Below are 13,048 nucleotides of genomic sequence, written 5' to 3' on the forward strand. Positions count from 1 at the left end.
TGGCCGTGTTCTACGCAAGCTTTAGCTATGTCTTTGAACTCCTCCGGCGTGGATTTCCAACCGTTTCTTTTCTTTGCGGCTAAGAAGTCCAAACTGCGACTGCTAAGCACTTCGTCGGAGAAGTCTTCTCCTAAAGTCTCACAGGCGCTTTGAATGCGCAGCTGTTCCACTTCAGGACGATACAAAGTACCATCTTGGGTCATAAATTGACTTCCCTCCGCATACATTAACCAAATAGAATTCTCGTGCATTAGTTCTGCAAGCGGCGACTCCTTGTAAACGCGCGTCTCCTTCTTCTTTTGGAACCTTAACTCCCTCCACGCATGTGCGTTATGCTGGTAAATTACGATAGGCGCTCCCCGGCCCCCATACTTGTGCGTCCCGGAGTAAATGAAGCCGTCGGTGATGTCTTTCACGTGTATGCGCCTTTCTAAAGCAACCTCTAACTTCTTGATGTTTTCAATGGTGGCTCCTGCCCTACGAGTAGCATGCTCCCATTTCCTGATGGCTTCTCTTCTCTTCAACGTAAGCTTACCTCCCCTAGAGGAATCCTCGAAGAACTCTCTAACTAACTTACCCACGCAGTTACCCGGATGCCGCATTGGTTTGAGCTTCTTAACGTCCGGGTTCTTAATTTCATACGCACCGTAAATAACCACGGTGACCGGGTAAGCAACTTCGTAGAACAACATGTCGATGCCCACCAGCGCCCCAGGACGCGTGTCCTTGTTTAAAAAGAACAGGTCCTTCCTGCCAGACGCCCGTATTGGATTCCTGCCCTTTTCTATTATCCACTCGCCGTCTAAATACTTTATAAACGTCAACTCCAGGCGGTAATTACCTTCGGGCATTAAGTCAATTATCCTTTCTGCTCTTTCCTCGCTCATCGTCTCATCTGTATCTCCCTCCATAAACGTTGTGAAGGCCAAGTCGGCGTCTAAGCGGTCCAGCACCTGAGTTCGCAGTCGGCGCACAGTCTTGTTACTAATGCTTTTGATGGTGTCCATCTATATCTAAGGAATATTTTATCCTCCGTTTGCGACACAAATATTTTAACCTTCGCAAACATAGCAGCAGTAAGGAAATCTTCGCGCAACATATAACAGAACACGGGTAATTCCCGCGGGGGACGCTAGTGCATAAACACGGGTAATTCCCGGGCAATTCCGAATGGTGATCGCGAGTCCCCCTTACTGCTGCTAATGTACTTTCATCAACACCACAAGTAACATCATTAGCGCGGATCAACTTTCAATAACGACAATTGACTATGCATGTATATTCAGGCATCAAAGGACAATCAATAGCGCGTTTGTACATTCATATGCGCGGAATGTATTTTCTTGTGCGCGAAATTCAACTTCAATAACACCAAATGACAAACAATTGCATTTATGGACAACCATTTACCCAAAAGTGAAAATTCATTAGTGCTATTAGCATAATCATTGACAATCTATAACGCGCTTGGACAATCATGAGGGTCAACGTTATATTCTATAGCGTGGTTCGACAAACATTTGCATGATTCGAATGAAATATAAGAGCATACGAATGTGCAAACGCGTTATTGATTGTCCATTGATGCCTATGAATGTACACGCATATTCAGTTATCGTTATTGAAAGTTGATCCGCGCTAATGATGTTACTTGTGGTGTTGATGAAAGTACATTACACGTTATTGATACAACTATTGGCACAAATGAATGTACATTTTCTGTTAATGAACGGCAAAAGGTGTATTAGTATAAGATGATATCAAAAAATGTATGGTATGTAATTTAAATTTCCTCTGATCTGATTTGTGACATTTATTGTCTTCCTCTATTGAAGTGAAAGAGAGCATAAACATATTTTGAGATATCAGCAAATTTCATAACAGCAGGAGGGCCATTTAGATCAGCAATACCATTACGATTACGTGCATGAGAATCAAACACATAAATACCACCTGTGGTCTTTGTTAAAGCCATGATGTAGCTTTCTAATATTATAAATACAAAGTTATTAATGCCAGACTAATCACGCGTGATAATTCCTTTGTAATATTGGTTGTATTTTATCAACCATAATGGTTGTCATTTGTTTTGATTTGTGCCTCACTGGGCTCTACATACCACAAAAGTAGATCAGAACTTGTTACCAAAATAGGAAATGTTGCTTTTATTTAATAACCATGAATCTTTCATCAAATATTAGACATTATCATATAAATATCCATAAAATACTTATATTTCTCCTTTTCGAAAAACTGATATTTTCACATGTGAAAATAACATGTTATTTTCACATGTGAAAAATATCGTTACCTTCCGTATTTAAGCTATTAGTTAGTTATAATGATAAAAAGCTTATTAAGTTGATTTTATGGATAAATATATAATAAACAGAATATTACATGAGCGCTTGGAGATACGAAATCTATCTTCTCGTGTTGAAAATCTCTGACTCGTTCGCTGCACTCACTCGTGAGAGATCTTTTCAACACTCGAAGATAAATTTCGTATCTCCGTGCGCCCATGTAATATCCTCTAATAATAGAAGTTTATAATAGTTAATTTTGTTTTGAAATAGCGTTAAATAATTCAAAGTTATAAGGAAATATTAAAATGAAGAAAAAAACAAATTCTGTGTGTTTCCCTCGTTTTATTTTCTTACAAAATATCAAAGTTTAAAAAAAATCTGTGGCGCAGATTTTGAGAAAATAATGCGAGCATTTCATAAAGCCTGGTTCACATATGATCGCAGACGATCGAGTGCGATTATATGTCAACAGAATTCTGCGATCGTGAGATTGGAAGGTTTCCCACAATGCTCAGTTTTCTATAAAACACGTGTATATTTTTCATTTTCACAAGCGAAAAAGCATTCCTTTTTAGTTTTTTTCAGATATAACTGGTTCAAAACTTATCACCACACGATTATATATGCTAATTTACGTTTGTAAGCCATATAGGCAAGTAAACAACTGTCGTTTGGGGGTATATTTTAAGATTGCACGTCCTGTTCTTCATAGAGATGACTCCCCTGATGAAGTATTCACGATCATAAAGTCGAACGTTTCTTTTTTGATTTGCCAGCGATTATTTTTTAAGTCCATGTTGAATCTGCATAGGTACTTTGTTTTATTGCTGAGTGATAATTCGCGGATCTATATATTTTTAAAACTTTGAAAAAGTCTTACTTTAGTGCTTGAAATTGATAAGTGTTAAATTCGTAAGCTTGCATTAATTCTTCAGAATGCTGTTTTTTTTTCGAATTGAAAGACAAATATCCTTTTAAAAATACCAGATTATAGGATTTTAAAGTAAAATTATTATAGGTAAAATATATATATATATATATATTTTTTTTTTGGTGTGTGTGTGTGAATTGGAAGGACATATCCTTTCCAAAATAATTGCATTGCTTATAAGCTAAAAATGTTTGTATTCATGCAAAAGCATCGATCATTCACAATCGGTAACTGGGCTATGTACATGAGTAACTGGCACCCTATGCTTTGGTGTGAAGGTAATGTCCTCCAGTGGCCCTGCTTAGGGGTGAGTCTAGGAGTGCATGTGAGAGGGGCAGCTAGCCACCCTCCTTTTGCTTTTATTTCTTGGCATTTCTTTAGTAGGCAACCGCCTTTTCCTCGCATTCCTTGGTAAATCCTCATTAATAGTCACCCTCGTTCTACATTTTCTGGATCCGCCAATGCTGCTGGCATGGGTGTCTTGGCTTTGTTCTGCGGTAGACCGATTCCTTTGACCTTTTTGATGTTGATGATCCTCTGCGAAGCTTGGCCTGAAAGAATAATAATAATAATTATTATTATTATTATAAATATAATAATAATAATAACAGAGTATTTACACAGCGCATCCTGAAACCTTGATGCGCTTTACAATATGAAATTAATAAGTAATATATATATATATATATATAGAGAGAGAGAGAGAGAGAGAGAGAGAGAGAGAGAGAGAGAGAGAGAGATGTCTTTTATTTAATCTCGGGAAATTTCATCAATGTACAAATTGGTTTTCATGAAAACCGAGTTGATAGGTAATATATATCAAAAATTGATAATAACGTTAAGAATATATAGACAGATTATGAAAAAAATTATCATCTACCCCCAAAAAATATTATAGTAATTAAAGTGTTAAGGACCAACAGAGAGAGAGAGAGAGAGAGAGAGAGAGAGAGAGAGAGAGAGAGAGAGGGAGAGAGAAATAAGATATATGTAAATATAAATTTATAAAGGAAAAATTATTATGGAAATATTATGGATATGCTGTACGAAACAAAATTGTTTTCATTCAGGGATGACTTTAATAGATCTAAAGAGTCAATTCTTCTTGTGCTATAGGGTAAAGAGTTCCAAAGTATCGGGCCAGCAACAGAGAAAGAGCGATAATAAAGAGCGACGCGCAACACAAGTTTCGAATAACATTGGAGTCAGACTCTCCTCTCTCCCTTTCTCCGCCTCTCCCCCCCTCTCTCTCTTGGGCCTGAAACACTTAGGTTATAATAGAAAGCACTTTCCAAACCTTTACGATATTGTAAAGCAGTAAAGTATTAACAACAACCCTGACCATGCAATAGATTTTGTTGCTACACTAGACACAGAAAATAGGTTTTGCAAATCATAACGCATCCAGAGATATTTTGATTTATGAAAGAATTGATTTATGTACAATATGCAAACTTACTTTAACAATTCTTCGGATGTTTTCCATAGTTTTTTTAGTTCGTTAACATTGTGGACCATTCCCTTGTCCAAAATATTCTCCTCTTTCAAATAATCTGTAGCTTGTTGGATCTTTTCGCTGCTTAGGTCAGGATGAGCAATGCCGATTCTCGTTTGATTAAGGTTTTTCAGACTATTCACCAAACTTTGGTCCCAAGGAATCTTTTCCTTTATTTCCGCCAGCCGCTTTTTTGCTGACTCTTGGGCCTTCCTGTCATTTTTCAGATCTTGCTGGATGTATTTGCGAATTTCTTTAAACTTGTAGAAACAGTTTTCTTTGAAGTGTTCTCCCAGGACGTACTTGCACAAATTTCTCTGTAAGGCTGTGCCAATTTGCACAATAACCAACACGGCTTTCTGATGTTCAATTTCTTTCTCTAAATTTTCCATTCTCTTTTCCATTTTTTGCTGCTGATGTTTATTTTCTTTCTCTAAATTCTCCATTCCTTTTTCCATTTCTTGCCGCTGTTTTTTCAACAATTTATTCTCATCTTTCAGGTCTTGTATTTCCTTTTCTAAAGCGCTGATCCTATCTTTAAGATCTTTATTGCTGCCCAAACTTTCTTTTAAATCTTTCTCCAAAGACGCTATCCTTTCCTCGTTTCTACGGATTTCGGCTTCGATGTTGTTTTGATCATGATTTCGGTCCATTGTGGCTCCCGGATTAATTGTTTCCTGAAAATAGTAAAATACTATGATACTTTAAAAAACATACACAGTCTACGACTACATGTAGCTACTGCCATTTATATTGAACAATATATATTTATGGTAGTGTTAATTAAGGTATAATGAAATAATTTAAGTACCCCAGGAATGCATGTGGTTACTGTGAGTTGTGGCTGAAAAAAAATCCTCACTTTTTAGTAACTAGTTAGCTTGTTTACGATAATATGAATCCATATTCTCGATTTCTCGGAGTTTAGTTGTTCCGTTTTCTTAGAAAACGGTGCTAAACTTTGTATCGAAGGAAGCCATTTTGTTTACTTCGTGTGCAATGCGAGAGTATTTCACTGGTAATTGATCCTTTTGAACATGCGCTTTGAGATGAACAACACGGGGCCCACGCGGAGTAAGTAACATCGAAATTTGAGTCCGGCTAGCGGCTAAAATTGGTTCGAATTCGCTTGCGTTTGTTTCTTGTTCGATTAAGTATTGCCTCACCGCCTTCGATGAATAATAAAATTTTGCTTGAGTAGCTGCAGTAAAATTAAAAACTTTGCCGGACCTTTCGACTTCCCAACCACGTTCTTGAAGCTCTTGCTTTGAGAAGGACAGACGCGAAGGGTTTCCAATACCATAAACCATTTCTTGACCTTCGAACTTTATCCTAAGCAACGCTGCAAAACTTATTGCGTCTGAATATATACTTCTATTGTTATTATACCTTTCAGGCTCTTTTCTCTAATGCATATTTCTGTTACATTCATTAATAAGCTAAATAACATATACTTTCTATAACTACTGTATAAAATGCTACTATATATTATTAAAACACTCGAAGAAAGTCTGATGATAAGTATATTGCTGTTTGTCGTCAAATTTATGGTGTGGTTTCGTGTTTCACTGTCGAAATACGCATGCGTTCAGGCCGTTGCTATGGATGATGTCATTTGTTTGGGACGCGTTACGGGATTCGGATGAAGCGACGCGTGGGCGATATAAAACCGACGTTTTCCGATAGTTTTTGTGGCTCAATCGGCTTGATATCGTGAGTCATGACGTAGTTCAATGTCAGAAACAATATGGCGGCGAATTCTTTCGTTTGAATCCAAATTTGAAGAATTATAGCGACTTTAGCGCATTAAAGCACCACTCTCCCTCACGCGTTCTTCGATAAACTCTTTTGTATTTATCATGCTATCCTTAAATTTGGAACAAAGCTTAAATAGACCTTAAAGATTAAAAATTAGGCAGCCCGGAGTAAAGACATATTTTGATAAAATGTTATGACCGAAAACCGTGTCACGGAAGTTTAAGCTCGCCAAAAAAATATTTTGCTCCGGGCTGCCTAATTTTTTTTCTTTATACAATTTATTTTCATAGCTCAAGTTTTATTTTCTTTATAACAATTTCTAGAGAGAGATATTAATAAATTACTGAAAAAGAGCCTTGGGTTGCCTGCGTTTTTTTGACACCTTAGGTGTAAAATTTCACACTTTTGACATGCAATTTGGAAAGAAAATTTTATTTATATATTTATTACGAAATACTGTTTTAAGTGTATTGGATACAGTGTAAATAAATTTTGTAGAAATGACAGCCACTTTACCCAGTTTTCATACCTTAACCTCGTGTTGTTTAACTGTCGCTCAGCATCATTAAGGCATGGCTCTCAGATGAAAAACTGTTTCATAGCCAGTTTTCTACGAATCTTACCCAAACTTGGCAAGTTGATGTCTTTTGTGAAAAGAAGGAACCTTAAAGCCTTGGTTGCCATGGAAACTAAGTCACGTGACAACCAGATCGCCATCTTGGATTTTTAAACAAGCCGTTTGAAAACGTACCGAAACATCTTTAAAAATCATGAAAATGCAGATTACTATTCATATTTACAATGCCTATATGGATCTAATTGGATATCTTGGAAAATATTTTAAGTTTAATTTTTAGAATATTTTCTATCTTTTCCAAAAAATTGAAAATATTCTAAAAATTAAACTTAATATAATTTCCAAGATATCCAATTAGATCCATATAGGCTATGCAAATATAAAAATATGGAATATGGATTTTCAGGACTTTTGAAGTAGTTTCAATAGGATTTCAAAAGGCTTGTTTAAAAAATCTAAGGTGGCGGCCTTGTGGTCACGTGACATGGTTTCCATGGTAACAGATATGTGGTAATTGCTTGCCTTGAAGAATTACTACTACGAGCCAAAATTGGGAAAGATTCATTATAAACTGTCAAAGATATGAATAAATAACTGATTTTCCATCATTTCCTCAAAAGAGCCATGCCTTAATGGTGCTGAGCGTGTGTTCCGTCACGACGTTCTTTATTCACTGAATACTCACGTGTTCTACTAATTCACACGTCATATGAATAATGATAACACAACATCTCCCCTTCTGCAGAGGCAGATATACGATCTCTAGTGTCTCTTCATCAGATTAGACCTAAGTTCTCACTGACTTTCAATGAGGGTTTCCACTCTCTCTTTGGTCTGACTTTAGTTTCAATTGTTTCTTGTTTTCTGGCGGGACAGCTGTTCAGTGCTTGGGTGCCTCAGTTAGTTCTGGTTGCTGGGTGAATTCGCTTGAGGGAATTGGTGTCAAATGCTTACGGTTTCTCCTTAATACACGGTTGGGTGTCTTGATAATGTAGGATCTTTAGTATGTTTTGATCTGTCACCGACACTTCCTCTCCCGGTTCTAGATCTGGTAGTTGCCTCGCTATGTGATGCTTGTCGTGGTCTTGTTTGTAGTTGAGTCTTGCTTCATGTTCTATCTCTCTTAGCTTGTCTAGGTCTGGCCACTTAGGTGTCAAGTCTGCGCTGAACATGGAAACTGGCGTTCTTATCCTTCTTCCCATTAATAGCTCTGCTGGTGAGTACCCACAAGCTCAAGTGGCGTTGCACGGTAGGCCAACATGCCTGAAGCTTTTTCTTTCTTTAGTATACTCTTTCCCGTTCTCACTCCGCGTTCACCTTCCCCATTGGCTTGAGGGAATCTCGAGCTTGAGGTGCTTGAATCCCCACGTGTTTGCAAAGTGGCTGAATTCAGCGCAATTATATTGCGGGCCGTATTGACCACCACTTACTCCTTTCAAGATTGTCAAGTCGTTTTGGTATTACGGGTAGAGTACTTACATGGTTCAGATTCTATCTCTCTTAACGCAAACAGTCTGTTCTCGTCGATGGAGAAAGATCTTCGAAGCATGACCTACACTATGGAGTACCTCAAGCTCTGTATTGGGATCGCTTCTTTATGTTCTCTATACATCACCTCTGGGAGACATCATGCGGAAGCACGGCTTTTCATTCCACCTGTACGCTGATGATTCTCAAATATACTTGTCCTTCACGTTTTCGGTTGTTACTGATGTTGAATCTTCAAAACGCATAGTTGAAGAGTGTGTTAAAGACATTAACCTTTGGATGTCCAGTAATAAACTGAAACTCAACAACGATAAAACTGATTTTCTCGTCTTATACGCTCACCACCGACCTTCGCCAACTTTGGATTCAATTCTTTTTGGTGACGAATTAATTCAAGTTAAGGACAGTTCCCGGAACATTGGTATCATCTTTGATAACACCTCGACTTTATACAGGCAGATTACTGCTATTTGTCAATCATGCTTTTTTTCACGTTAGAAATATTGCGCGTGTGAGGAGATTTCTTAGTTGTGATGGTACTAAGCTTTTGATTCACACTTTGTCAGTGTCTATACTTGACCAAGGAACATCCGTACTTCGTGCACATTTTGGGGTGGCGGCATGTATTGTATAGCTTTCACCTTGTCTGGATCTACTTCTATGCCTTCCGAACTGAGTATGTGACCAAGGAATTTGATTCTGGGTACACTGAACACACACTTTTCTTTGTTGAGTGTCATGATGCCTGTTTTCTATATGCGCTGGAGAACTACTTCTAGCCTGTCGTCATGCTGCTTTAGGCTTGCGGCGTGTACTAGCACGTCGTCGATGCTGCACTCTACTCCTTCTGCACCTTCAAGGATTTATCGTTCATGGTCTTTTGGAACTTTTCTGAGCCAGAGCGGATGCCATATGGCAACACGTTAAACATATATCGGCCCCATGGTGTAATGAATGTGGTTAAGGGTCTGGATTCCTCTGACAATGGTATCCGCCAAAATCCAGAGTTCGCGTCCAATTTCGTGAAGACTTTTGCTCCGGAAAGTCTTGCGAGTGTTGTTTCTTCTGCTGGTAGGGGGTGGTTTTCTCTCTCCACAAATTGGTTCAGGACTGCTAGGTCCACACACAATCTTACTTTGCCGTTAGTCTTCGGGTTCACTACCATCATGGGAGCGCACCATTGGGTCGGTCTCTCGACTTTCGACATGACTCCTGTTTCCTTATCTTCTCCAGTTCTTTTTTTGTTTTTGTTTCCTTGTACAGGGGGAGGGGTACCTTTCTCGGCACTGTTACAGCGAACGGCTTGACGTCTTCTTTCAGGCTTATGCTGTAGCTGTGTTCGTCCTTCATTCTTCCAAGGCCGGTGAACAGTTCTGGGTATTTTTCAAATACTCTGGCGTTCTTGTTCACATTGTCTACTTGCATTATTAGCTTCAGTACCATTGCTGCTTTTCGTCCTAACAGACTTCTCTCTAGATTTTTCACTACGTATATTTCTTCATTCGCTGTCTTTCCCATGGATGAAGCGTGGAGCTGTGCTTTAAATTTCCCTGGACATTTCATTCCGTGCTTGCACGGTCCCGCCCTCAGAACTTTGTTGGTTGTTTCTAACTTCCCCAGGAGTTGCAGTTCTTCAAACTTCTCTTCTGGTATGACGGTGACGTCAGCAACTGTGTCTATCTTGAACCGGCTCTAACGCTTTCTTGCCATTGAATTGAAGCATGGTTTTCATCGGGTCTTTGCTTGTATTTATTTTGTCAATATCCACTATTTCTCCAAAGTCGAATGATTCTTTGATGTCGCTGTCTGAGGATACGCTCCTTGTGTTGGCGGGCTTGGTTGTTACTGATAGTCAATGAACGTAGGACAGGCGTGATGTGATTGTATTTTGGCGTGTTCGTTACTAATAAAAAAGGGAGCCGCCGCTTTGTTCTTTCTTTGGCAATAATTACATTCATTACGTCAATTTGAATAATACGCAGAGAATTTAAAAAACATTTCCTTTTCGGCTTGTCAAAGTAACTCAAAATAAAGTTCTGCGATTATGTTTTGTCTTTGTTGTATGTGGATATAACTGTTCACAAGTGAAAACCGCTAAAACAGAGCGAAAAATGTTCTCAGTGATTAAACCTCCACCTGAAACAATTAGAACTTTGGACAACAAATCCTTTCATGAAGAAAAAGTAAAAAAAATCTTTATAGAACTGACTTTTCGTTTTGCCAAACAACGGAATGACGTCACATTCAGTATTTGCATTTCAATAGACATTTCTAGCTTGGACGTGTCCTTGGACGTAATATTTTCCCGTTCATTCATTCATGGGATCCCACAACTAGATAGTGTTGACCAATTCTGCAAGAAACTCTCTTGAATGTTCACCTTATGAACTAACAAATCCTGTTTGCGTGATTTACTTGCTTACAAATGCTTTACTGGAGAAGCCAAAGATATTGTTCACAACTTCTGCTATTATCAATGACTTTTAGATTGAAGTACTGATTGCAAAGACTGATGCAGCAGAACTTTGAAAGAAGAAAGCATACGAGACTAATATTTTGTCATTAGAAAGCTTTAGGAGGAAGCCGTGTTGACAAATGCTGTTTGTGATTATCCATAATTTAAAGGGCCACTTGGACGAAAATCGCTCCAAAATTAAAACTCTTTCATTCGAACTGGAACTTTGCTGAAATAATCTTGAATACATTAAGAACCACCCACTGGAATATCTTTCTGATATTCGAAAGGAAAGGGCCAAAATTTTACGATTTATTTTCGTCCGTCATTAATTTCTTTGAATCACAGAATTCGACTCAAGAAGACTGGCACGAGTACTTATGACGTCATTTACTCAACCCAAACCAAAACATTGGTGGGTAATGTATGTGCCATGTTCGTAAAACTCGGTTTATTTGGTTTATTCAGAAAATATATAATGTTTCATTCGGTTTCCTAACTACTATATGACCAAACAATGTCTAGGCGCTGAAATTTTTCAGTTTCAATAATACTGACGATCATAATTCGAAAATTTCAATACATCTCGGCACGCCAAGAATCACAACAAAGTAGGACGCATGGACGAGATTCTAGCGGTTCCATCGCGCGAAGTGACTGAGATATTCGGGATTTATTCGAATCATTTTAAGGATAACAATTTTTCAAGGTATATTTACATACAAGGGCAAAGAGCAACCCCACAATTTGGGTCCGCGAGACATCCGACACAATGAAAGAAAAATCTACGAGCTGAGTGACAGACGCCGCTGTCACGCGAGTAATAAATAAGAAACCTTTGACATGTTCTATTACAAAGATGATATTAGATAATCGTATGTTTGTACCTATTCAATGCATAATAAACATTTTGAAGCAAATAATAACCGTTCTGTAGTAAATCAGCTAAGGAAGTGGCTGACGATATAAAGTCCTCAAATAAATCAAATATAACTTACCAGACTTATGAGTCAGATCTTAACTTCGTCTTGACAAGATGTTGAATAGCGAACAAAATAACTTGCGTCATCCCTTTCTCAGGGAAGTTTACCCTGGCTGATTTGGCTGATTTTTTATCGTGCAATGTGATTGGCCTGACGGTGCCGTGACCTTAGCGGGACATTGTCCGCGTCGTGTTTATGCCATCAATGTTCCGGGTATTTGATGTTACTTCAGACCGTGAAACAGTTACCACAAATAATATGAGTTATGGGAAAAATGCAAGCTCGCAGTAGGGGGAGCAAATAACTACGTAATTTGTAAACTTTAAAGTGTATGTCAAGTAAAAAATTATATTTTCAAAATCACTTACATGTGAACAGTGTAGTAGTGTGGTTGCAGTATTTTTGTATGGGGTCTTCTCTTTTCAGAGATATAAACATTTGAAATATCAATATGCAAATGAGATGACGAAAATTCCATAATGTGTTAAGACCGGTTTATACGGTATGATTTTCGCCTACAGCTATCGCATACAACACGCTCGCGCCATCCTACAAGCTCAAGTCGTAGCGTGTAAATCAGGCCTACAACTCGCCTACGACAGACGTGAGCTTGTTTTATACGATGGTTGTAGGCGAGAATCGGCCTTTACATTTTGCAGTGTAATTTACGACAAGTGTTCTGAAGTGAAATAACCTAAGCGTGTACAAAACCCTATATTTCAGTTATAAGGATGAATTGCAAGCATTTCAAGTCACGAGTGAGCCATGGCACGGAATATCCACGAACTCTGCACACGGGAGCGTGCTTATCAACAACGGTTAAGAATAAATCAGGTCATTGTTCAAATCATTTTAAAATTATGATGGGTCGTAATTTTTATAATTTCTTGCTTCAATAAGTAAGTAAGCAAAAATATATTGAGACGAATTTCCATATTAATGTACTTGAGCACGGATTTACAACTATCAGAAAACCCGATTGGAATAACTCCCAAAATATAAAGTTCCGGTCTTGAAGTGAAAAATAAATCTATCAAAGTCCTTGAACTTTGAGT

At 38.1% G+C, this 13,048-nt stretch overlaps 1 protein-coding gene across 1 annotated transcript; it reads right to left on the minus strand.

The window, feature by feature from the left end:
* Positions 1-2,628: 2,628 nt before the first annotated feature.
* On the minus strand, positions 2,629-12,163 carry LOC116291779 (uncharacterized). Its single transcript, XM_089026739.1, has 3 exons — positions 12,009-12,163; positions 4,697-5,409; positions 2,629-3,788 (listed from the first exon to the last, which is right to left on the minus strand). The coding sequence occupies exons 2-3, from the start codon at positions 5,383-5,385 to the stop codon at positions 3,551-3,553; spliced, it is 927 nt and encodes a 308-aa protein (XP_088882865.1). The 5' UTR covers positions 5,386-5,409; positions 12,009-12,163; the 3' UTR covers positions 2,629-3,550.
* Positions 12,164-13,048: the final 885 nt, after the last annotated feature.

This window comes from Actinia tenebrosa, unplaced genomic scaffold (assembly GCF_029948245.1).
Source record: "Actinia tenebrosa isolate PJP-AT-01 unplaced genomic scaffold, QUT_ActTen_1.0 PGA_scaffold10__47_contigs__length_13832649, whole genome shotgun sequence".
Lineage (NCBI taxonomy): Eukaryota > Metazoa > Cnidaria > Anthozoa > Actiniaria > Actiniidae > Actinia > Actinia tenebrosa.

Bases quoted from the DNA above. Each gene is read 5' to 3' on its own strand.
- LOC116291779 (XM_089026739.1), bottom strand. From the start codon at position 5,385: ATGGACCGAAATCATGATCAAAACAACATCGAAGCCGAAATCCGTAGA. The intron at 3,789-4,696 runs GTAAGTTTGCAT...TTATTCTTTCAG, and splicing joins ACATCCGAAGAATTGTTAAA to GCCAAGCTTCGCAGAGGATC.